The 27477-nt window shown below is 44.9% G+C and overlaps 1 protein-coding gene across 3 annotated transcripts in view; it reads right to left on the bottom strand.

The window, feature by feature from the left end:
* lyst (lysosomal trafficking regulator) overlaps nt 1-27477 on the bottom strand; it is a 220625-nt gene that overhangs the window by 185762 nt on the left and 7386 nt on the right. For 2 of the 3 annotated variants that reach the window (XM_045702248.1, XM_045702249.1), the window contains exon 3: nt 11335-11429. In XM_045702248.1, coding sequence (XP_045558204.1) covers nt 11335-11429 — 95 coding nt within the window. Of the gene's footprint in view, nt 1-11334; nt 11430-20705; nt 20899-27477 lie in introns of those variants that run through there. The other variant, XM_045702250.1, reaches the window with a different exon arrangement.

The following is a 27477-nucleotide window of genomic DNA, read 5'->3' as shown; positions in this document are numbered from 1 at the left end:
TACTGGTCCCACTCATATCAGAACTATAGACAGAGAGAACATCCTGTTACTGGTCCCACTCATATCAGAACTATAGAGAGAGAGAACATCCTGTTACTGGTCCCGCTCATATCAGAACTATAGAGAGAGAGAACATTCTGTTACTGGTCCCGCTCATATCAGAACTATAGACAGAGAGAACATCATGTTACTGGTCCCACTCATATCAGAACTATAGACAGAGAGAACATCATGTTACTGGTCCCACTCATATCAGAACTATAGAGAGAGAGAACATTCTGTTACTGGTCCCACTCATATCAGAACTATAGACAGAGAGAACATCATGTTACTGGTCCCGCTCATATCAGAACTATAGAGAGAGAGAACATTCTGTTACTGGTCCCACTCATATCAGAACTATAGACAGAGAGAACATCCTGTTACTGGTCCCACTCATATCAGAACTATAGACAGAGAGAACATCCTGTTACTGGTCCCACTCATATCAGAACTATAGACAGAGAGAATATCCTGTTACTGGTCCCGCTCATATCAGAACTATAGAGAGAGAGAACATTCTGTTACTGGTCCCACTCATATCAGAACTATAGACAGAGAGAACATCCTGTTACTGGTCCCACTCATGTCAGAACATCCTGTTACAGGTCCCACTCATATCAGAACTATAGACAGAGAGAACATCCTGTTACTGGTCCCACTCATATCAGAACATCCTGTTACTGGTCCCACTCATATCAGAACTATAGACAAAGAGAACATCCTGTTACTGGTCCCACTCATATCAGAACTATAGACAGAGAGAAAATCCTGTTACTGGTCCCACTCATGTCAGAACATCCTGTTACTGGTCCCACTCATATCAGAACTATAGACAGAGAGAACATCCTGTTACTGGTCCCACTCATATCAGAACTATAGACAGAGAGAAAATCCTGTTACTGGTCCCACTCATGTCAGAACATCCTGTTACTGGTCCCACTCATATCAGAACTATAGACAGAGAGAACATCCTGTTACTGGTCCCACTCATATCAGAACATCCTGTTACTGGTCCCACTCATATCAGAACTATAGACAGAGAGAACATCATGTTACTGGTCCCACTCATGTCAGAACATCCTGTTACTGGTCCCACTCATATCAGAACTATAGACAGAGAGAACATCATGTTACTGGTCCCACTCATGTCAGAACATCCTGTTACTGGTCCCACTCATATCAGAACTATAGACAGAGAGAACATCATGTTACTGGTCCCACTCATATCAGAACTATAGACAGAGAGAACATCTTGTTACTGGTCCCGCTCATATCAGAACTATAGACAGAGAGAACATCCTGTTACTGGTCCCACTCATATCAGAACATCCTGTTACTGGTCCCACTCATATCAGAACTATAGACAGAGAGAACATCCTGTTACTGGTCCCACTCATATCAGAACATCCTGTTACTGGTCCCACTCATATCAGAACATCCTGTTACTGGCCCCACTCATATCAGAACTACAGACAGAGAGGACATGAGTCAGGAAGTTACTGTTACTGGTCCCACTCAGTTTACATTCATATGTAGAGAGGACATCAGTCAGGAAGTTACTGGTCCCACTCAGTTTACAACTACAGTACCAGTCAAAAGTTTGGATACACCTACTCATTCAAGGGTTTTTCTTTATTTTTACTATTTTCTACATTGTAGAATAATAGTGAAGACATCAAAACTATGAAATAATACATATGGAATCATGTAGTAACCAAACAAAGTGTTAAAAGCAAACAAATTGCGATTTTAGATTCTTCAAAGTAGCCACCCTTTGCCTTGTTTACAGCTTTGCACACTCTTGGAATTCTCTCAACCAGCTTCACCTGGAATGCTTTTCCAACTGTCAAAGGAGTTCCCACATATACTGAGCACTTGTTGGCTGCTTTTCCTTCACTCTGCGGTCCAACTCATCCTAAACTATCTAAATTGCGTTGAGGTCGAGTGAGGTGGAAACTGAGCTGCACTTCCCAACCTCCTGCCAAGTATATTTTTATCTCACCTTTATTTAACCAGGTAGGCTAGTTGAGAACAAGTTCTCATTTACAACTGCGACCTGGCCAAGATAAACCAAAGCAGTGCGACATATACAACAACACAGAGTTACACATGGAATAAATAAACATAGTCAATAATACAGTAGAACAAAAGAAAACAAAAAGTCTATATACAGTGAGAGCAAATGAGGTAAGTAAAGGCAATAAATAGGCCATGGTGGCGAAGTAATTACAATATAGCAATTAAACACTGGAATGGTAGATGTGCAGAAGATGAATGTGCAAGTAGAGATACTGGGGTATGTGACCATAATAAAGACATATTTCAATCAGATTACATGGGGTGGAGCCAGAGAAAGCAGAACCCAGTTCCTACATTTGAATTTCAAACAAAACTTTCTCTCTGGGACCCTCAGGATGACAAATCAGAGCAAGATTACTGAAAGTACAGTTGAAGTCGGAAGTTTACATACATTTTAGGTTGGAGTCATTAAAACTAGTTTTTCAACCACTCCACAAATTTCTTGTTAACAAAATATAGTTTTGGCAAGTCGGTTAGGACAGCTATTTTGTGCATGACACAAGTATTTCTTCCAACAATTGTTTACAGACAGATTATTTCACTTATTATTCACTGTATCACAATTCCAGTGGGTCAGAAGTTTACATACACTAAGTTGACTGTGCCTTTAAACAGCTTGGAAAATTCCAGAAAATGATGTCATGGCTTTAGAAGCTTCTGATAGGCTAATTGACATAATTTGAGTCAATTGGAGGTGTACCTGTGGATGTATTTCAAGGCCTACCTTCAAACTCAGTGCCTCTTTGCTTGACATCATGGGAAAATCAAAAGAAATCAGCCAAGACCTCAGACAAAAATTGTAGACCTCCACAAGTCTGGTTCATCCTTGGGAGCAATTTCCAAACGCCTGAAGGTACCACGTTCATCTGTACAAACAATAATACGCAAGTATAAACACCATGGGACCACGCAGCCGTCATACCGCTCTGTCTCCTAGAGATGAACGTACTTGTGTGAAAAGTGCAAATCAATCCCAGAACAACAGCAAAGGACCTTGAAGATGCTGGAGGAAACAGGTACAAAAGTATCTATATCCACAGTAAAACGAGTCCTATATCGGCATAGCCTGAAAGTCCGCTCAGCAAAGAAGAAGCCACTCCAAAACCGTCATAAAAAAGCCAGACTACGGTTTGCAACTGCACATGGGGACAAAAATCGTACTTTTTGGAGAAATGTCCTCTGGTCTGATGAAACAAAAATAGAACTGTTTGGCCATATTGACCATCGTTATGTTTGGAGGAAAAAGGGGGAGGCTTGCAAGCCGAAGAACACTATCCCAACCGTGAAGCACGGGGGTGACAGCATCATGTTGTGGGGGTGCGTTGCTGCAGGAGGGACTGGTGCACTTCACAAAATAGATGGCATCATGAGGACGGAAAATGATGTGGATATATTAAAGCAACATCTCAAGACATCAGTCAAGAAGTTAAAGCTTGGTCGCAAATGGGTCTTCCAAATGGACAATGACCCCAAGCATACTTCCAAAGTTGTGGCAAAATGGCTTAAGGACAACGAAGTCAAGGTATTGGAGTGGCCATCACAAAGCCCTGACCTCAATCCTATAGAAGATTTGTGGGCAGAACTGAAAAAGTGTGTGCGAGCAAGGAGGCCTACAAACCTGACTCAGTTACACCAGCTCTGTCAGGAGGAGTGGGCCAAAATTCACCCAATTTATTGTGGGAAGCTTATGGAAGGCTACCCGAAACGTTTGACCCAAGTTAAACAATTTAAAGGCAATGCTACCAAATACTAATTGAGTGTATGTAAACTTCTGACCCACTGGGAATGTGATGAAAGAAATAAAAGCTGAAATAAATCACTCTCTACTTTTATTCTGACATTTCACATTCTTAAAATAAAGTGGTGATCCTAACTGACCTAAGACAGGGACCTTTTACTCGGATTAAATGTCAGGAATTGTGAAAAACTGAGTTTAAATGTATTTAGCTATGGTGTATGTAAACTTCCGACTTCAACTGTACATTATTTACCTTCAGAGGTGAATGTATCAAATCAGTTGCTGTGATGAGTGTTTTGCTGTTGCGCATTATCCTCAAACAATAGCATGGTATTTATTTGTTGTAATAGCCACTGTAAATTGGACACTGCAGTTAGATAGTTAGATACTGCAGAGACAGTAGAGAGAGAGAGACTGCAGAGCCAGTAGAGAGAGAGAGACATACTGCAGAGACAGTAGAGAGGGAGACATACTGCAGAGACAGTAGAGAGAGAGACATACTGCAGAGACAGTAGAGAGAGAGACAGAGACAGTAGAGAGACAGACAGAGACAGACTGCGGAGACAGACAGTAGAGAGAGACAGAAAGAGAGTAGGTAACACAGTATGCCAGCTGAACTGTGTAATTTCCTTACAGTAAAGTGACATGACAGCTCTGTTCTTCACATGTTCTCAAATAGGTTTCTCACAAAATAAACATCTACAATTCGGTGTGTATTATGTGTTTAGAGTTGTTGACACATAAAATCCCACTAGACCACCGCATCCCAAACTGAAGAACAAATGAACTGAAAATAGAAACGGCATCATCACATCTCCTGAGTTCAAGATTAAGGGCTTTGAACCCTCTCATCCTAAAATCCGTAAATATCCACAGCCTTGGAGGTAAAAATCTTAAGAGCAGCAAAACAGCTAGACATTTAGAAACCTGTGTTGTGTTCATGTCTTCGTCCTCTAAACCAAAGTAGAAAGTAAAAACGCTAAGCTTTGTTATCAACCAGCCGGAATGTATGACTGAGGCTTGTGTCCCAAATTGCACCCTATTCTATTGTCTACATCCTAAGTGCACTACTTTGGGTCAAAAGTAGTCCGTTTTTTTCCTGGATCAAAAAATGGGCGTAGGTGGTGGGCATGGCAGGGGGCGCGACAGGGGGCGCGACAGGGGGCGCGACAGGGGGCGCGGTTGGCCAATTAGCACCAGAGGTTGTGAGCGGAGTTGAGCAGTCAGAAATGGTGATGGACATTCAGAGTCTTTTCAGCGAGCCAAGCGTTTGGTTACCATGACGTCAGATGGTGAAACGCCTGAAAAACAGACCAGATCGGACTCTGGTCACTATTTACTCTTTCTGCAGTGAGGATTCTTTAGAGAATTATTTTACAGCTGAACTGCAGATAATCGTTGTTTTGAGCTCAAAACCAGTATGAGCAGTCTGTAAATCAGGGAGCCAAATGAACGGCTCTTTCACCGATGCAATTTGGTTCCTGACGTTCACCAAAAAGATTCAGCCATTTTTTTTGTTCGCATCTCTGTTTTGATGATCAGATAATTCAGTTGTAACTGTCGCTCACATTTTACATAACTAACCCTGTCCCAGACTCTGATTCCGTCCTCAACCCTGTCCCAGACTCTGATTCCGTCTTCAACCCTGTCCCAGACTCTGATTCCGTCTTCAACCCTGTCCCAGACTCTGATTCCGTCTTCAACCCTGTCCCAGACTCTGATTCCGTCTTCAACCCTGTCCCAGACTCTGATTCCGTCTTCAACCCTGTCCCAGACTCTGATTCCGTCTTCAACCCTGTCCCAGACTCTGATTCCGTCTTCAACCCTGTCCCAGACTCTACTTCTGCCTTTAATTCTGTTCCAGACTCTGACTCTACTTCTGTTTGTCCAATAGCCTGATTAGAAACGGTCTCTGGTGCATTGGGATCATTCATTTTCTTGCCATCAATTACACAGGCTGGGACCTACTTCTTGGTGGACTCATGTCAACAACTCTGCACATTATTGGTGGGGCAGGCTAAATAAATCCAACAGAAAAGGCCTAATTAAAAGAACAGTGATGAAGGACATGAGCATGGTCAGAGCTTGTGGTTGAGCAGCACCAGAGCGAAAGAGAACTCAGCTCCCTTCCTTTATTTCCCACCTCCAGCTCCGCTCCTCCCTCCCCTCCAGCTCCCCTCCCTCCGCTACTCCCCTCCACGCTCCCCTTCAGCCCCACTACCTCACCTCCCCCCGCTCCACTCCCAGCCAGCTCCACTCCCCTCCAGCTCCGCGCTCCCCTCCCCTCCAGCTCCACGCTCCCCTCCAGCCCCACTCCCTCCCCTCTCTCCCCTCCAGCTCCACTTCCCTCCAGCCTCGCCCAACTCCTCACTGTCCTCCAGCCCCGCTCCCCTTCAGCCCCGCCGAGCTCCTCGCTCCCCTCTAGCTCCGCTCCCCTCCAGCCATGCCCAGCTCCTCACTCCCCTCCAGCTCCGCTCCTCACTCCGCTCCAGCCATGCCCAGCTCCTCACTCCCCTCCAGCTCCGCTCCTCACTCCGCTCCTCACTCCCCTCCAGCCGCACGCTCCCCTCCAGCCGCGCTCCTCACTCCCCTCCAGCTCCCCTCACATCCTCTCGTCTGCACAGCTGATAGAAAATGTTGCAGTTTTAAATCTAATTTCCTGTATTCCAGGCAATCTGCCCCGGTTAATGATGTGTTCTTTTGCTCAAACATAATAACTAAATCAATACTGCTAAAATCATTCACTTTTTTTATTCACCCGGTAAGTTTTTATTTTGGTGATCGTTAGTTCTCAGATTATATTATTTTAAAATTACTGAACAGGGTCAGTAACAGAAAGGTTGCTAGATCGAATCCCTGAGCTGACAAGGTAAAAATCTGTCGTTCTGCCCCTGAACAAGGCAGTTAACCCACTGTTCCCCGGTAGGCCATCATTGTAAATAGGAATTTGTTCTTAACTGACTTGCCTGGTTTAAAAAACAACAATAAAAAAAAAAATAGTGGGGTTATGGTATGGGCAGGCAGGAACAGAGTGCTCCCTGGTGGAGGTGGGGTTATGGTATGGGCAGGCAGGAACAGAGTTTTCCCTGGTGGGGGTGGGGTTATGGTATGGGCAGGCAGGAACAGAGTGCTCCCTGGTGGAGGTGGGGTTATGGTATGGGCAGGCAGGCAGGCAGGCAGGAACAGAGTGCTCCCTGGTGGAGGTGGGGTTATGGTATGGGCAGGCAGGCAGGCAGGCAGGAACAGAGTGCTCCCTGGTGGAGGTGGGGTTATGGTATGAGCAGGCAGGAACAGAGTGCTCCCTGGTGGAGGTGGGGTTATGGTATGGGCAGGCAGGCAGGAACAGAGTGCTCCCTGGTGGAGGTGGGGTTATGGTATGGGCAGGCAGGCAGGCAGGAACAGAGTGCCCCCTGGTGGAGGTGGGGTTATGCATACCATTATTTCAACTGACTGATTTCCTTAAACTTCAGGCTAGGGTCTATTTTTCTCCACTTCCTGTCTGACTGACGTGCCCAAAGTAAACTGCCTGTTACTCAGGCCCAGAAGCCAGGATATGCATATAATTGGTACCATTGGATAGAAAACACTTTCAAGTGTGTAGAAATGTTTAAATAACCCTTTGGATTGCAAATCAGAGGAAGATTTTCAAGAAGTAAGTGAATATTTAAATCTCTATTTGTGATTTCACAAAGCCTGTGCTGGTTGAAAAATATTTTGATGTGGATGTTTAATATCCATAATTTTTATGATTATTTATTTGGATTGCGCGCCCTCCAATTTCACCGGAAGCTGTCGACTAGCCCTAAGAACTCAGTAAAATGTTGAATGTTGCGTTTCTATTTTGGTTCAGTGTATTTTTTCTACATCTGGTTTTAGTCATTTAAGTTTATACAGAAAGCATTAATATATATATATTTTTTTTTACACACGGTTTGGACTTAAGCGTCCCCAAATATGGCTTCAGGTGTTTCTAAGGATTTCCCAAGGATTTCAATGGAAGAAAAATCCCTGGTAGTGTACTGCACTATAGGGAATATGGTGTCACTTCTGGACGGATTTCTAGCCTCGTCTTCAACCAGTCTGGACCCTCCAAAATTCTAGTTTTAGCCCTGGACCACGTACTGTATCAACACTAGACCCCCCCCCCCCGGGCCTCAACACTAGCCCAATGGCACCGAGTGGATTACTGGAAAGAGAAGCTAAAGAGAGAGAGACTAAAGCTAGCCTTGTCATTAACCAGTCTGGTCCTGAATATGTGGCCCAGGATGATGGTGGTCTCCACCCCACAGTATACCACCCAGGATGATGGAGGAGGTCTCAACCACCCAGGATGATGGAGGAGGTCTCTACCACCCAGGATGATGGAGGAGGTCTCTACCACCCAGGATGATGGAGGTCCCTACCACAGACACACAGCATTCTCACATTACATTCATTCAGATTATTACAACATACGTTGTTAAAGTTATTACTTACAATATACGTTCTTGAAAAGGAAATGAAGCTATTTGACAACTGGATGCAAATATAACGCAGGAAAATGATTAGGGAAAGAGAGCCTGATATTGAGAGAGGATTTCTTGAAACAGGTCCAGCTAAAAACACTTCAGTTCCCCAACACACCTTGAGGTGACACTTCTCACTTCCTCACAACAAATCCTCTTTCTGCCACCATAGAGTTACACACCGCTTCATATGTTACTACACAACACTAGCCTCTACCTTATTTAACCTTTAACTAGGCAAGTCAGTTAAGAACTAATTCTTATTTACAATGACAGCCTACCGGGGAACAGCGGGTTAACTGCCTTGTTCAGGGGCAGAATGACAGATTTTGTAACTTGTCAGCTCGGGGATTCGATCCAGCAACCTTTCGGTTACCTGCCACCCCAACGCTCTAACCACTAGGCTACGGAGCCTTCCAATACACATTTACGCCAGTCCACGCGTGTGTGTGTGTGTGTGTGTGTGTGTGTGTGTGTGTGTGTGTGTTATCTATCAATCTCACATCACACACACACTGCCCTTTCCCACCTGGACAAAAGGAACACCTATGTGAGAATGCTGTTCATTGACTACAACTCAGCGTTCAACACCATAGTGCCCTCAAAACTCATCACTAAGCTAAGGACCCTGGGACTAAACACCTCCCTCTGCAACTGGATCCTGGACTTCCTGACGGGCCGCCCCCAGGTGGTGAGGGTAGGCAGCAACACATCTGCCACACTGATCCTCAACACGGGGGCCCCTCAGGGGTACGTGCTCATTCTCCTCCTGTACTCCCTGTTCACCCACAATTGCGTGGCCAAGCAAGCATTTCACGGTACGGTCTACACCTGTTGTATTTGGCGCATGTGACAAATAAAATAAAATTGTATTTCATTTGAGATAGAGTATTAACTGTGTCAAACTAAACTACCACAGTCAAGATGGTTAGTCACTCTCTCAGATAAGAGTCACTTTTAGAAAACACTTACTTTAGGGCAAGAGCCTCCTTATTGAAGTTATGTTGGTAATACTTTAAACAAGTATACTGCAGAATTAAAATGAAGTGAATGTTTTGGTAGTAATCAAAAAGGTAACGTAAAATAATATTATAAAAAATGTCCACTTTTGCACCTGTTGGTCAAACTGGCATAACAGGGCTGTCAGTGGCAGTGTACCAAACGGCCCCATTTACCCGATATAGTGGCAGTGTACCAAACGGCACCATTTCCCCTATATGGTGGCAGTGTACCAAACGGCACCATTTTCCCTATAAGGCGCTCTACTTTTTATAGGGAATAGGGTGCCATTTGGGACACATCAGTGTCAATGAGACTCATTAGCGGGACACATTCAGACTCAATGTATTATTCAAACCAGATGTTACGGAGTGGCTTCCACTAATTATCACCCAACAAGCTGAACTCCCATGTTAATTACATTGAAAGTCTCAAGCATTGATCGGCTGACTGGCTCATAATGAAGGATGAGAGATATGTTAACACGAGATTCTACAGTTAAAGACCAAATAAACCAAATAAAGAAGAGGCTAGGGTGGAAACACTGGACAGGATCATTTATAGAATTCCTGCCAAAGAAAATTTTACAGAAAATAAAATCAAAATTGCAGATAATATCTACAAAACAAATCAAGCACATAAACCTTAGTTGATTAGGAGTGTTAGAAAGTTAAACAGAGGAAGGTACCATGTCTATAACATAGATACTGTTAGGTACAGTCTCTGTCTTCTGTAACTCCGCTCATCTGATCCTAGTCTAATGTTATCATGGGAAGTGACAAGCCGATCTGATTGGAATAACCTACACTGAATACATGTATAAAAACAGATATGTCATGGATGTGTAACTTGTGGGTTCCCCGAGTGGTGCAGCGGTCTGAGGCACTGCATCTCAGTGCTGGAGGCGTCACTACAGACCCTGGTTCGGTTCCAGGTTGTATCACAGCGGTCTAAGGCACTACATCTCAGTGCTAGAGGCGGCACTACAGACCCTGGTTCGGTTCCAGGCTGCGTCACAGCGGTCTAAGGCACTGCATCTCAGTACTAGAGGCGTCACTACAGACCCTGGTTCGGTTCCAGGCTGTATCACAGCGGTCTAAGGCACTACATCTCAGTACTAGAGGCGTCACTACAGACCCTGGTTCAATTCCAGGCTGTATCACAGCGGTCAAAGGCACTGCATTTCAGTGCAAGAGGCGTCACTACAGACCCTGGTTCGATTTTAGGCTGTATCACAACCGGCCGTGATTGGGAGTCCCATAGGGTGGCACACAATCGGCCCAGCGTCGTCCGGGTTTGCCCGGGGGAGGCCGTCATTGTAAATAAGAATTCTCTCTTAACTGACTTGCCTAGTTAAATAAAAAAGGTTACACAACTTATATAGGCTCCTTAGTAGTAGTCTATTCTAAGACCAGACTATGAAAAAACAGCCATCAGACTTCTGTTGTGTAACAGGGTGGTTACAGACAAACATGTTGTGTAACAGGGTGGTTACAGGCAAACATCCAGACTTCTGTTGTGTAACAGGGTGGTTACAGACAAACATGTTGTGTAACAGGGTGGTTACAGACAAACATGTTGTGTAACAGGGTGGTTAGACAAATATCCATCAGCCTTGTCTTCAGGGGTCGCATTAGCTTTGAGAAATAGGCATTTTCAAAATTGCAGACCATCCAAAAAAAAAAAAGTGTGTTTTAAACCATTTCAGTAGCCTACACATTAGTCACACCAACTATAGTCCTGCAGTAGATCAGCTAATTTCCTTTACTGTAGCCCTTTGCCTGCCCAGCAGTTCAGCTAACTGGAGAGAAACGCATCTAAAACCTGTCTATTCTGCAGCTTTTCTAAAAGGGACGTACCAATTGTTTGAACAAAGCCTTAATAAAACATCTAACACCCTCTGGCGGGGTGTCAGCCAGCTCTCGGATCATAGGCCTTTCATCTGAGTGAGGAGGTTCAGAAAGACCTTACCAGAACTTCAGAGCATCCTTGTTGCCATGGCTGCTGTGGAGGTGGCGGACACAGTGGAAAAGACACAGGAAACTCTCCAGGCACTGAAGACTGACCTGAGAGGGGAGAGAAGAGAGGGGAGAAGATATACACACTGAGGTCAAAGAACAAAATAGAGAGTTCCTAATTGCTGTTCCTGTGTTTCTGGTATCTCCCAATTTAAAATGTCCAACCATAAGTGTTGAAGGTACGAGGGGATCTTAGAGACCTCGCGGAGTTAGGATACAGGGGTACCTCGCAGAGTTAGGATACAGGGGTACCTCGCAGAGTTAGGATACAGGGGTACCTCGCAGAGTTAGGATACAGGGGTACCTCGCAGAGTTAGGATACAGGGGTACCTCGCAGAGTTAGGATACAGGGGTACCTCGCAGAGTTAGGATACAGGGGTACCTCGCAGAGTTAGGATACAGGGGTACCTCGCAGAGTTAGGATACAGGGGTACCTCGCAGAGTTAGGATACAGGGGTACCTCGCAGAGTTAGGATACAGGGGTACCTCGCAGAGTTAGGATACAGGGGTACCTCGCAGAGTTAGGATACAGGGGTACCTCGCAGAGTTAGGATACAGGGGTACCTCGCAGAGTTAGGATACAGGGGTACCTCGCAGAGTTAGGATACAGGGTTACCTAGCTCATTAAGTCACCATGTCTCACCGTGTCCACTAGCTAGCTCATTAGGTCACCATGTCTCACCATATCCACTAGCTAGCTCATTAAGTCACCATGTCTCACCATATCCACTAGCTAGCTCATTAGGTCACCATGTCCACTAGCTAGCTCATTAAGTCACCATGTCACACCGTGTTAACTAGCTAGCTCATTAAGTCACCATGTCTCACCGAATCCACTAGCGAGCTCATTGAGTCACCATGTCTCACCGTGTTCACTAGCTAGCTCATTAGGTCACCATGTCTCACCGTGTTCACTAGCTAGCTCATTAAGTCTCCATGTCTCACCGTGTTCACTAGCTAGCTCATTAAGTCACCATGTTCACTAGCTAGCTCATTAAGTCACCATGTTTCACCATGTTCACTAGGGTGCTCACTAGGTCACCGTATCCACTAGCTAGCTCATTAAGTCACCATGTCTCACCATGTTCACTAACTAGCTCAATAAGTCACCATGTCTCACCGTGTTCACTAGCTAGCTCATTAAGTCACCATGTCTCACCGTGTTCACTAGCTAATTCATTAAGTCACCATGCCTCACCGTGTTCACTAGCTAGCTCATTAGGTCACCATGTTCACTAGCTAGCTCATTAGGTCACCATGTCTCACCATGTTCACTAGCTAGCTCATTAAGTCACCATGTCTCACCATGTTCACTAGGGAGCTCATTAAGTCACCGTATCCACTAGCTAGCTCATTAAGTCACCATGTTCACTAACTAGGTCATTAAGTCACCATGTCCACTAGCTAGCTCATTAAGTCACCACATCTCACCATGTTTACTAGCTAGCTCATTAAGTCACCATGTCTCACCATGTTCACTAGCTAGTTCATTAGGTCACCATGTCCACTAGCTAGCTCATTAAGTCACCAGGTCTCACCGTGTTCACTAGCTAGCTCATTAGGTCACCATGTTCACTAGCTAGCTCATTAAGTCACCATGTCCACTAGGGAGCTCATTAAGTCACCATGTCTCACCGTGTTCACTAGGGAGATCATTAAGTCACCATGTCTCACCGTGGCCACTAGCTAGCTCATTAGGTCACCATGTTCACTAGCAAGCTCATTAGGTCCCCATATTCACTAGCTAGCTCGCTCATTAGGTCACCATATTCACTAGCTAGCTCATTAAGTCACCATGTCTCACCATGTCCACTAGCTAGCTCATTAGGTCACCATGTCCACTAGGGAGCTCATTAAGTCACCATGTCTCACCATGCCCACTAGCTAGCTCATTAAGTCACCATGTCTCCATGTTCACTAGGGAGCTTATTAAGTCACCATGTTCACTAGCTAGCTCATTAAGTCACCATGTCGACTAAGGAGCTCATTAAGTCACCATGTCTCACCGTATCCACTAGGGAGCTCATTAGGTCCCCATGTCTCACCGTATCCACTAGGCAGCTCATTAAGTCGCCATGTCTCACCATGTCCACTAGGGAGATCATTAGGTCACCATGTCTCACCGTATCCACTAGGGAGCTCATTAAGTCAGATGTAGCAGAGATGGATAGATACTGTGTCCTGTAGCAGCACAACACCAGAGCCTGACATTCAGCATATGACAGGTGGGACTTTCCAAACCAGGAAGAGCGGAGAAAGACAAGCCACCTGACTTTAGCAGCATCACTACCTCCTGTCTAGCTCTGCTACATTATTCATGTGACTACCTTAGTCGTGGTGATAGCCCTGCTCTGCCAGACATGGGGATAGAGGGAGTGAATGGGTTGTCAGGTCCACACAGCAGAGCAGGGCCAACTGTTTTGTTTGACAGTTCACAGCATGATGTAGTGACTCAACATCCTTCCTCTGTGTATTACAACATTCAGAGGTCAACAAAAACCTCAAGACTTCTTCACCCATCAGAGGCCTTTGTCTTAACAGTACTGGGTCTTACAGAAACTAACTTCAGTTACTGTGGTGTTAACTGTGTTTTACAGTAACTAGGCTAGCCTTACAGTACAGTGCAGTTAACTAAGTTTTACAGTAAGAGTGCTAACTGTGTTTTAGCCGGGTTTAGCCATTCCCTGTTAGATCCTGACCTGGGAAGCAGGGTCATGCGGTCTCTCATTGAGGGTGTTATCCCTGATTCAATTATCCCTTTGATCAAATGAAAAAACGCCTTTCAAATTGGCAATTAAACATCAGGAAAGAAGAGCTAAGATCTGTGGGGCCCAACATCAAAACAATAGCACACACTACAGGAGCACACACTTCAAGAGCCAGACTAACCAGTGTCGGGGGGGGGGGGGGGGGGAATTATGTTTTAGAAATGTTTACAAATGAATATAAAAATGGACAGTTGAAATGTCAATAAGTATTAAAGCCCTTTGTTATGGTAAGCCCACATAAATACAGGAGTAAAAGTCACATAATAACATGCATGGACTCACTATGTTAGCAAAAATAGTGTTTAACATGATTTTTAAAATGACTACCTACCTCATCTCCGTACCCCACACATACAGATAATTATAAGGTCCCTCAGTCGAGCAGTGAATTTCAAAAACACAGATTCAACCACAAAAGACCAGGGAGGTTTTCCAATGTCTCGCAAAGAAGAGCACCTATTGGTAGATTAATTTTTTTATTTTTTTTAAACTGCATATATCCCTTTGAGCATGGTGAAGTTATTAATTACACTTTGGATGGTGTATCAATACACAAATCAAATCAAACACAGTCACTACAAAGATACAAGGGTCCTTCCAAACTAAGCTGCTGAAGAGGAAACTGCTCAGGGATTTCACCATGAGGCCATTGGTGACTTTGTAACAGTTTCAGAGTTTAATGGCTGTGATAGAACTGAGGATGGATCAACAACATTGTAGTTACTCCACAATACTAACCTAAATGACAGAGTGAAAAAAAGAAAGCCTGTACTGAAAATAAATATTCCAAAACATGCTTCCTGTTTGCAACAAGACACTAAAGTAAAACTGTTGAAAATGTGACAAAGAAATTAACTTTTTGTTCTGAATACAAGGTGTTATGTTTGGGGCAAATCCAATACAACACATTACTGAATACCACTCATCAGCATAGCGGTGTCTGCATCATGTTATTAGTATGCTTGTAATCATTAGGACTGGGGAGTTTTTCAGGATAACAAAGAAATGGAATGGAGTTAAGCACAGAAGAAAACCTGGTTCAGTCTGCTTTTCACCAGACACTGGGAGATGAATTCACATTTCAGCAGGACAATAACCTACAACACAAGGCCAAATCTACACTGGTGTTGCTTACCAAGAAGACAGTGAATGTTCCTGAGTGGCAGAGTTACAGTTGTGACTTAAATCTGCTTGAAAATCTATAGCAGGACATGAAAATGATTAACCACCAATTTGACAGAGCTTGAAGAGTTTTTAAAATATATATTTTTTTAAAGGGCAAATTTTGCACAATCCAGGTGTGGAAAGCTCTTAGATTTACCCAGAAAGACTCACAGCTGTAACAGCAGCCAAATATGCTTCCACAAAGTATTGACTCAGAGGTGTGAGATATTTCATCATTTCATTTACAATAAATTGGCTAAAATTTCTATAAATATGTTTTAGCTTTGTCATTATGGGGTATTGGGTAAAGATGGGTGAGATTTTTTAAAATATTTAATCCATTTTGAATTCAGACAAACCAACAAAATGTAGAATAAGTTAAGGGGTGTGAATACTACCTGAAGGAACTGTAGGTAGCCTACCCACACTGTCTCTGTTGGCTAGAGAGCACGTGCCAGAACATAACACAACTTTATTTTGATGGGTGTTCATTTGTCGAATTGAAAAAAGTAACAATTTAAGATTATTGAAATGTTTACAAATTAGATGCCCTGAAATGATAGCAACTTCCAAAAATGAACACAGGCATTATAGTGATATTATGTCTGATCTCACAAACAATGTAACGTATGTATAGAGGTGTAATCTAGAGCCAAGCTGTTGATTTTTTATCTGAGGGTTTCCTGCTATTGACACACTTGTTAAATTATGCAACAGAACATGACAACAGTAATTAAGGAGGCAGTCTAGACAACACAGGTGAGTGCAGGTAGGCCTAGACAGAGCAAGTTTTCGGTGATTGAAACCGTTCCACCCATTTATGTTAACGTATTCATATACTGAACAAAAACATGCAACAATTTCAACAATTTTACAGTTCATGTAAGAAAAATCAGTCAATTGAAATAAATTCATTAGGCCCTAATCTATGGATTTCACATGACTGGGCAAAGGGCACAGCCATGGGTGGGCCTGGGAGGGAATAGGTCCACCCACTTGGGAGCCAGGCCCAGCCAATCCAAATGAGTTTTTCCCCACAAAAGGGCTTTATTACAGACAGAAAGACTCCTCCGTTTAATCAGCTGTCTGGGTGACTGGTCTCAGACGATCCCGCAGGTGAAGAAGCCAGATGTGGAGGTCCTGGGCTGGCGTGGTTCCACGTGGTCTGTGGTTGTGAGGCCAGTTGGAGGTTCTGCCAAATCCTCTAAAACGACGTTGGAGGCGGCTTATGGTAGAGAAATTAACATTATATTCTCTGGCAACAGCTCTGGTGGAAATTCCTGCAGTCAGCATGCCAATTGCACACCCCCTCAAAAGTTGAGACATCTGTATCATTGTGTCGTGTGACAAAACTGCACATTGTCCTCAGCATAAGGTGCACCTGTCTAATGATCATGCTATTTAATCAACTAATTGATATGGCCCACTTGTCTGGTGGATGGATTATCTTGGCAAAGGAGAAATCCTTACTACCGGAGATGTAAACAAATTTGGGCACAACATTTTAGATAAATAAGCTTTTTGTGCAAATGGATCATTTCTGGGATCTTATATCTCAGCTCATGAAAACTTTACATGTTGTAAAGATAAGACCCCAGAAATATTATTTTAACACAAAACTGTAAAACAAAATACCCGATACCATTAGAAAATTAATATACGATTGCATTATATTAAAAAAAAGTTAAATGACAAATTGAATACCTGAATTCACAAGGCTGCTCATTTCACCTAAATTGAGATTATTTTCTCCCTGACTCACCTGTCCATCTCCTCAGTTGAATTCCATGCTGTCAATATCATCACTGTCACTTGTCCACTCAAGCTGAACATTGTTGTCATCTAGCCCACCAGGTGCCCTTACTAAAGAGTTCCTCAATGAGCTTGGCACCTTGATAAGCCAATTTCCTGACCATGGCTCACCCCTCTCTGTACTAGGATGACTTCAACCTCCTGACGTAGTTTCTTTTAGATTATCAGTATGGTGGCATTTTAATGAGAATTGACTTTAAGGTAACAATCAAGGAAGATAGCTGAAGTTAAACTAACCTGTCTCACGACGGTCTAAACCCAGCTCACGTTCCCTATTAGTGGGTGAACAACCCAACGCTTGGTGAATTCTGCTTCACAATGATTTGATTCATTTCTTCCACCTCCTCCTCCTCCTTCCTCCACCTCCTCCTTCCACCTTCCACCACCTCCTTCCCCCTCCCACCACCACCTCCCCCCTCCCACCACCACCTCCTTCCCCCTCCTCCCACCACCTCCTTCCCCCTCCTCCCACCACCTCCTTCGCCCTCCCACCACCTCCTTCGCCCTCCCACCACCACCTCCTCCCACCACCACCTCCTCCCACCTCCTTCCACCACCACCTCCTTCCACCTCCTCCCACCTCCTCCCACCTCCTCCCCCCTCCCACCTCCTCCACTACCTCCTCCCACCTCCTCCTCCTCGACTCACCCTTTTCTTAGTCTCCTCCAACTCACAAAGCAGGCAATACACTTGACCTCATCTTTGCTAGAGGCTGTTCATCTTCTAATGTCATGGCAACCCCTCTCCAGGTCTCTGATCAATACAACCTATTAAATCCACTAGTACCACTGACACAGAATGTGACGCCTTGACCTCTCTTTCACCCCAACTCTCTCCAGATGAAATGGTGTGATTAGTGAAGTCAGGCCACCCGCTCTGCCCTAAACCTGCCTCCCTTTTCCAGGCCATCTCTGGAGACCTTCTCCCATTCCTCACTTCCCTCATCAACTCATCCCTGACCACTGGCTGCTTCCCCTCTGACTTCAACATGGCCTGAGTTGCTCCCCTCCTCAAGAAACCAACACTCGACTCCTCTGAAAATGAAACACTGGTATCTCTTTATTTTCTTACCAAAACAACTGAGTGTGCCGTCTCTGACCAACGCTCTCGTTATCTACCTCAGAACAAATCTTCTTGACACTGACCAGTCAGGTTTGCAGACAGAGATACAACAGGCCAGACAGACAGAGAGAGTGATGTAGAGAGATACAACAGGCCAGACAGAGATACAACAGGCCAGACAGAGATACAACAGGCCAGACAGAGATACAACAGGCCAGACAGAGATACAACAGGCCAGACAGAGATACAACAGGCCAGACAGAGATACAACAGGCCAGACAGAGAGAGAGACAGAGAGAGAGACAGAGAGAGAGACAGAGAGACAGAGATACAACAGCCATTAAACTGCACAACAAGCACCTCCACCTTGGTATTCAAAAAGCAACTGTGTGTGGGTGGTGTGTGAGAAATCACTTTCAGTCTGTGGTAAATCTGCAACAATACATGGAATCATTTCTGCCCTGCTAGAGCTGCCACGGTCAACTGCAAGAGCTGTTATTGTGGAGCGGAAACGTCTAGGAGCAACAACAGATCATGCGAAGTGGTAGGCCACACAAGCTCACAGAACGGGACCACCGAGTACTGAAGCACATAAGAATCGTCTGTCCTTGGTTGTAACACTTCCTACCGAGTTACAAACTGTCTCTGGAAGCAACGTCAGCACAATAACTGTTAGTCGGGAGCTTTATGAAATGGGTTTCCATGGCCGAGCAGCCGCACACAAGCCTAAGATCACCATGCGTAACGCCAAGCGCTGGCTGGAGTGGTGTAAAGCACTCTTTGGAAAAGTCGCTGGCTGGAGTGGAGTAAAGCACTCTTTGGAAAAGTCGCTGGCCATAATCCAAAATGTGGATTTGACAGTCTAGCTATCAACTCAAATCAAAGCCAACCCGTTACTAAGTAGAACTACTCGTGAGGTGATGATTCGTTGAAATGATCCATGATCCAGTCGTATTGGTCATCCACCGTAAACATTGTCCCACAAGGAGATGATAAATGGATACTACAGGATGTCATCTATCCACTAGTATATGTTCTATACTCTAGATTCAATTAGGTTTGTCATTTAGAAGAATGCAAACAGTACGCATTGCCACAGTTACTGTCCTGGTTCCATTTATTTCTATACAATATTGATGGGAGTAATTGATTACAGTAGAACAAGCTAATCACTTCCTGTCTAGAGTACTCCTTGTAAAAAAAAAAAAAAATGTGACTCACCACCTGAATTTGGTCTTATGTTGCAAAATTTCAAGTTGTGTTTTTTTACATTGGATAAAAGTAGAGACTCAGAGCTATAAAATGGTACATCATACACTGTACTTGACTCTCTGGCCGATGATTAGTTTACCTCTGGATAACATGAAAACAGCCTAACCAGCTCTGAAGGCAACAATGTCATTACGCTTTTTTGCCGACGTTTACTGACACCGGCCATATTCAACGGGTGTTGTACACTTTAGCTTAAGACATGTACCTAGCTAGGTAAACAACAAACCTAGCTAGCTAGCTAAACAACAAACCTAGCTAGCTAGCTAAACAACAAACCTAGCTAGCTAGCTAAACAACTAACAACAAACCTAGCTAGCTAGCTAGCTAAACAACTAACAACAAACCTAGCTAGGTAAACAACAAACCTAGCTAGGTAAACAACGTGTAAGATCACACACACACACACACACACACCACGCCATGTTAGCTATCGAACCAGCCAGCTAACGCTAGCTAGTTAAACAACAATGAACATAATGACATGATTTGGCACTACGATCCTGCATGAACCTGCTGGGAGCTAACCAACCAGGCTCTAACTAGCAAAGCAAACGGTTCTGGGATACTAATAATAAAGTCATACACATAACTTTATCTAGGGAGCCAGTCAGCTAACGTCATCTAGTTAGCTAACAGTACACTTTAGCTTGAAATGAAACCACTTTGTCAAAATTAGAAACGTGTAATATCTGAAAATGTAGCTACCTAGACTATCTTACCTGTATACATCATCATACATGATGGATGTGTCTCCCGGTCACGGACGCCATACAACTGTTGCCCTTAGTTTGAAGATGTAATCTGGAGACAGGTTTTCTCCATCTCTTTAGCTATCAGACTAATTCCACTGATTTCAAAACTTGGTCCTTCAGAAAGTGGAGAGCAACACTTATGCAGTTCCACTACACGATACATTTTTTTTTTAAAGCTGCGTTCGACAGCATTACCAACACAGACTGACCAGCTCCAATAGACAGCAGCCTTCTATATGGCAGACAAATCCAAACTCCTCTCTCGGCATGTCCAGCCCACTCATTATCTCAGCCAATCATGGCTAGTGGGAAGGTTGCTAACTTTCTGTGGTTGAACCAACTAGGCTCGTAATTTAACAATTGTATTCATATTTACAGATGGCATACACGTTTGTTATTAAGGCACATGAAAGTTCACGTGTTCCAGAATGCATTTCTGCCCCCAAAAATGTATAACATTTTGATAAAAAGAAAATATATTTTAAAAGAATTACCTTCAAACAGCTCTCCTGTGAAGTTGTGACATACGCCGAGTTTCCAGAAACGAGTCACAAATGTCAGCGTAGAGCCGTGTCATAGTGAAACAGAAACAGCAGTAAATCACAGGATTACTCATAACACAACGTCTCAGCGCTGTTCTGGTGCAGAGCCAAAACAGCACTACCTAACGACTTGGTGTAAGTCGCACTGGATAAGAGCGTCTGCTAAATGACGTAAATGTAAAATGTAAATGTAGCAATACAAGAGGGTTCCATGATGCAACAGCGTTGCCCTGTGTGTAGAGTTACGCCATTCTCACAGTCAGAATGAAAAGTAGTCACAGTTAAAAATACTGCCTGCAGGGGTCAAGAAATCCAATGTATGGACTCAGACTAACCACTATGTGCTGTGTAGGGGTGTTCCTACTACAGTCAGACTGACAACACAATGTGCTGTGTAGGGGTGTTCCTACTACAGTCAGACTGACAACACAATGTGCTGTGTAGGGGTGTTCCTACTACAGTCAGACTGACAACACAATGTGCTGTGTAGGGGTGTTCCTACTACAGTCAGACTGACAACACTATGTGCTGTGTAGGGGTGTTCCTACTACAGTCAGACTGACATTTCTACATTACTACTTAAGCCAAAATACTGGAATTTGTCCCAAAATGTGTAGGGGTGTGTCACGCTAAAATGAACTTGAGGTGTGTCACGCTAGAGAAACACGACCTAATCAGTTGATATCAGTAGTAATGCAACAGTATGAAGCTTGCCTGCCTGCAAGTTTTTTCCAGCCAAAATATTGGAATGAATCCCCAAAATAATCCTGAAACACTGTCTGCAGCCAGCTGTCCTGAACATAGGAGAGGTCTACATTTGAGGCCTCCTGTCCTGTGTATCAGGAAAGTCACCTAAACAATTGGCTAAAGTAGCTTAAAATGTGAAAGATGTTTCCTACTTCTTTTCAACTAATTTTACTTCAGTCATGATAGTGGAATCTGTCCCAAAGTTGTTCCTGAAAGCCCATCTGCCTGCAGGTTCTGAATGATTGATGCCTGCTGTTTTGTTGTGAGTCACACCGTGCTCAGTATTACCAGGCTGGAGTCTCTACTGAACTGTCCTATAGCGTAATGTGTTGTTGGGGCAGAGAGGAGAATACGATAGGTTACAAATCAACCTCATGACGTGATCATGTGGGAGAAGATGTAGCCTGGAAGGTCACTGACATCCTGACCTGCATACTATGAACGGAGAGACAGAACGTGAACTAGCTGAGAACAGGATCCAGACAGGCAGAGACAGAACGTGAACTAGCTGACAGCAGAGAACAGGGACCAGACAGACAGAACGTGAACTTGCTGAACTAGCTGACAGCAGAGAACAGGGACCAGACAGACAGAACGTGAACTAGCTGAGAACAGGGACCAGACAGACAGAACGTGAACTAGCTTCCAGCTGAGAACAGGGACCAGAGAGACACAACGTGAACTAGCTTACAGCTGAGAACAGGGACCAGACAGACAGAGGTTGGCAATGACAGGGTTACAGATACTGCATAGTCTATGAGACAGGCAGAGACAGACAAGGTTACAGATACTGCATAGTCTATGAGACAGACAGAGACAGACATGGTTACAGACAGGGTTACAGACAGGGTTACAGACAGATCACTGTGTTATCACGCTCTCCACAGCCGATGTGAGTAAGACCTTTAAACAGGTCAACATTCACAAAGCCGCGGGGACAGACGGATTACCAGGACATGTACTCTGAGCATGTGCTGACCAACTGGCAAGTTCCTTCACTGACATTTCAACCTCTCCCTGACGAGGCAAATATATACAGGGAGTACCAGGTAATAACTTGGCTATATACAGGGGGTACCAGGTAATAACTTGGCTATATACAGGGGGTACCAGGTAATAATTTGGCTATATACAGGGGGTACCAGGTAATAACTTGGCTATATACAGGGGGTACCAGGTAATAACTTGGCTATATACAGGGGGTACCAGGTAATAACTTGGCTATATACAGGGGGTACCAGGTAATAACTTGGCTATATACAGAGAGAGAAGAGAATTGCAGGGTTGTCGAACACACACACCCAAACAATCAATTGTAGCCCTCTGCAGTACAGGCACCAGGCCAACAGGGAGGGTCTCTAGTTAAATTGACCATGGAACCCCTCACAGAACAGAGACAGCCTCCATGAAACAGATAACTAGACAGACTGGGACTGAAGCATGTTGATTCAGCACAGCTGTTATCACGGTACACTGATCCACTGAGGCAGAGACATGATGCGACAGGCACAGCTCTGCTTGCCATCAGGTGAGAGATCGAGCCGCCTGTCGCCAGAGGAGAGAGCCGCCTGTCGCCAGAGGAGAGAGCCGCCTGTCGCCAGACGAGAGAGCCGCCTGTCGCCAGAGGAGAGAGCCGCCTGTCGCCAGAGGAGAGAGCCGCCTGTCGCCAGAGGAGAGAGCCGAGAGAGAGGAGGAGAGAGCCGCCTATCGCCAGAGGAGAGAGCCGAGAGAGAGGAGGAGAGAGAGCTGCAGCAGCAGGACTGAAACAAGATGAATTATAGATGAATTATACCCAGAGTGGAAGATGCTACAAACACTGTCATTACACACAGTGTGTGGACCGCTGTGTGCCTGACAGAAGCACACAGATGATGGTACCCATCCTGTCATAAAACAAAAAGCCACGATTATAACTCAGAAGAGAGAACAGACTGAGGCAGCTGCTGCTACTGTGTTGTACACGGGGCTCGGGGATCTCCATGGCAACTGGGGACACGAGTAGTAGTAGTAGTCATATATATATACACACACACACAGCGTCTTTGGAAAGTATTCAGACACCTTGACACGTTACAGCCTTACTCTAAAATGCATGAAATAGTTGTTCCCCATTGATCAACACACTATACCCCATAATGACAAAGCAAAAACAGTTTTTTTTAAATGCTTGCTAATTTACAAAAAAATAAAAATATACACTGCTCAAAAAAATAAAGGGAACACTTAAACAACACAAATGTAACTCCAAGTCAATCACACTTCTGTGAAATCAAACTGTCCACTTAGGAAGCAACACTGATTGACAATAAATTTCACATGCTGTTGTGCAAATGGAATAGACAACAGGTGGAAATTATAGGCAATTAGTAAGACACCCCCAATAAAGAAGTGGTTCTGCAGGTGGTGACCACAGACCACGTCGCAGTTCCTATGCTTCCTGGCTGATGTTTTGGTCACTTTTGAATGCTGGCGGTGCTTTCACTCTAGTGGTAGCATGAGTCTACAACCCACACAAGTGGCTCAGGTAGTGCAGCTCATCCAGGATGGCACATCAATGCGAGCTGTGGCAAGAAGGTTTGCTGTGTCTGTCAGCGTAGTGTCCAGAGCATGGAGGAGCTACCAGGAGACAGGCCAGTACATCAGGAGACGTGGAGGGGGCCGTAGGAGGGCAACAACCCAGCAGCAGGACCGCTACCTCCGCCTTTGTGCAAGGAGGAGCAGGAGAAGCACTGCCAGAGCCCTGCAAAATGACCTCCAGCAGGCCACAAATGTGCATGTGTCTGCTCAAACGGTCAGAAACAGACTCCATGAGGGTGGTATGAGGGCCCGACGTCCACAGGTGGGGGTTGTGCTTACAGCCCAACACCGTGCAGGACGTTTGGCATTTGCCAGAGAACACCAAGATTGGAAAATTCGCCACTGGCGCCCTGTGCTCTTCACAGATGAAAGCAGGTTCACACTGAGCATGTGACAGAGTCTGGAGACGCCGTGGAGAATGTTCTGCTGCCTGCAACATCCTCCAGCATGACCGGTTTGGCGGTGGGTCAGTCATGGTGTGGGGTGGCATTTCTTTGGGGGGCCGCACAGCCCTCCATGGGCTCGCCAGAGGTAGCCTGACTGCCATTAGGTACCGAGATGAGATCCTCAGACCCCTTGTGAGACCATTTGCTGGTGCGGTTGGCCGTGGGTTCCTCCTAATGCAAGACAATGCTAGACCTCATGTGGCTGGAGTGTGTCAGCAGTTCCTGCAAGAGGAAGGCATAGATGCTATGGACTGGCCCCGCCCGTTCCCCAGACCTGAATCCAATTGAGCACATCTGGGACATCATGTCTCGCTCCATCCACCAACGCCACGTTGCACCACAGACTGTCCAGGAGTTGGCCACCTCATCAGGAGCATGCCCAGGCATTGTAGGGAGGTCATACAGGCACGTGGAGGCCACACACACTACTGAGCCTCATTTTGACTTGTTTTAAGGACATTACATCAAAGTTGGATCAGCCTGTAGTGTGGTTTTCCACTTTAATTTTTAGTGTGTGACTCCAAATCCAGACCTCCATGGGTTGATAAATTGGATTTCCATTGATTATTTTTGTGTGATTTTGTTGTCAGCACATTCAACTATGTAAAGAAAAAAGTATTTAATAAGATTATTTCTTTCATTCAGATATAGGATGTGTTGTTTAAGTGTTCCCTTTATTTTTTGGAGCAGTATATATAGAGCTTTCAAGTCCGGGCTCTGGCTGGGCCACTCAAGGACATTCAGAGACTTGTCCCAAAACCACTCCTGCATTGTCTTGGCTGTGTGCTTAGGGTCATTGTCCTGTTTGAAGGTAAACATTCACCCCAGTCTGAGGTCCTGAGCACTCTGTAGCAGGTTTTCATCTCGGTACTTCACTCCGTTCAGTTTTGCCTTGACCCTGACCAGTCTCCCTGTCCCTGCCACTGAAAAACATCCCCACAGTAAGATGTTACCACCACCATGTTTCACCGTAGGGATGGTGCCAGGTTTCCTCTAGACGTGACGCTTGGCATTCAGGCCAAAGACATAAATCTTGGTTTCATCAGACCAGAGAATCTTCTTTCTCATGGTCCGAGAGTCTTAAGGTGCCTTTTGGAAAACTCCAAGCAGGCTGTCATGTGCCTTTTATTGAGGAGTGGCTTCCGTCTGGCCACTCTACCATAAAGGCCTGATTGGTTGAGTGCTGCAGAGATGGTTGTCCTTCTGGAAGGTTCTCCCATCTGCACAGAGGAATTTTGGAGCAATGTCAGAGTGACCATCGGGTTCTTGGTCAACTCCCTGACCAAGGCCCCTCTCCCCTGATTGCTCAGTTTGGCCAGGCAGCCAGCTCTAGGAAGAGCCTTGGTGGTTCCAAACTTCTTCCATTTAAGAATGATGAGACCACTGTGTTCTTGGGGACCTTCAATGCTGTAGAAATGTTTTGGTACCCTTCCCCAGATCTGTGCCTCGACACAATCCTGTCTCTGAGCTCGAGACAATTCCTTCGACCTCATGGCTTGGTTTTTGCTCTGACATGCCCTGTCAACTGTGGGACCTTATATAGACAGGTGTGTGCCTTTCCAAATCATGTCCAATCAATTGAATTTACCACAGGTGGACTCCAATCAAGTTGTAGAAACATCTCAAGGATGATAATCGACAATTTCAATAAGCATTTTTCTACAGATGGTAATGCTTTCCACCTGGCTACCCCTACCCCGGTCAACAGCTCTGCACCCCCCACAGCAACTTAACCAAGCCTCCCCATATCTCCTTTACCCAAATCCAGCTGGCTGATGTTCTGAAAGAGCTGCAAAATCTGGTCCATTTCAAATCAGCTGGGCTAGACAATCTGGACCCTCTTTCTAAAATTATCCGCAGCAATTGATGCAACCCCTATTACTAGCCTGTTCAACCTCTTTTGTATCGTCTGAGATCCCCAAAGATTGGAAAGCTGCCGTGGTCATCCCCCTCTTCAAAGGGGAGACACACTAGACCCAAACTGCTACAGACCTATATCCATCCTACCCTGCCTTTCTAAAGTCTTCGAAAGCCAAGTTAACAAACAGATCACCGACCATTTCGAATCCCACCATACCTTCTCCGCTATGAAATCTGGTTTCAGAGCTGGTCATGGGTGCACCTCAGCCACGCTCAAGGTACTAAACGATATCATAACCGCCATCGATAAGAGACAGCACTGTGCAGCCATCTTCATCGACCTGGCCAAGGCTTTCGAATCTGTCAATCACCGCATTCTTATTGGCAGACTCAATAGCCTTGGTTTCTCAAATGACTGCCTCGCCTGGTTCACCAACTACTTCTCAGACAGAGGTCAGTGTGTCAGAGGGCCTGTTGTCCGGACCTCTGGCAGTCTCTATGGGGGTGCCACAGGGTTCAATTCTCAAGCCGACTCTTTTCTCTGTATACATCAATGATGTTACTCTTGCGGCTGGTGATTCTCTGATCCACCTCTACGCAGACGACACCATTCTGTATACTTCTGGCCCTTCTTTGGACACTGTGTTAACTAACCTCCAGACGAGCTTCGATGCCATAAAACACTCCTTACGTGGCCTCCAACTGCTCTTAAATGCAAGTAAAACTAAATGCATGCTCTTCAATCGATCGCTGCCCGCCCGCCTGTCGAGCATCACTAGTCTGGACAGTTCAGACTTAGAATATGTGGACAACTACAAATACCTAGGTGTCTGGTTAGACTGTAAACTCTCCTTCCAGACTCACATTAAGCATCTCCAATCCAAAATTACATCTAGAATCTGCTTCCTATTTCGCAACAAAGCATCCTTCACTCATGCTGCCAAACATACCCTCGCAAAACTGACTATCCTACCGATCTTTGACTTCGGCGATGTCATTTACAAAATAGCCTCCAACACTCTACTCAGCAAATTGGATGTACTCTGTCACAGATCCATCCGTTTTGTCACCAAAGCTCCATATACTACCCACCA

Source organism: Salmo salar, chromosome ssa19 (assembly GCF_905237065.1).
Source record: "Salmo salar chromosome ssa19, Ssal_v3.1, whole genome shotgun sequence".
Classification (NCBI taxonomy): Eukaryota; Metazoa; Chordata; class Actinopteri; order Salmoniformes; family Salmonidae; genus Salmo; species Salmo salar.
The sequence above is the reverse complement of the archived record's forward strand: the minus strand, read 5'-3'. Positions and strand labels throughout refer to the sequence as shown.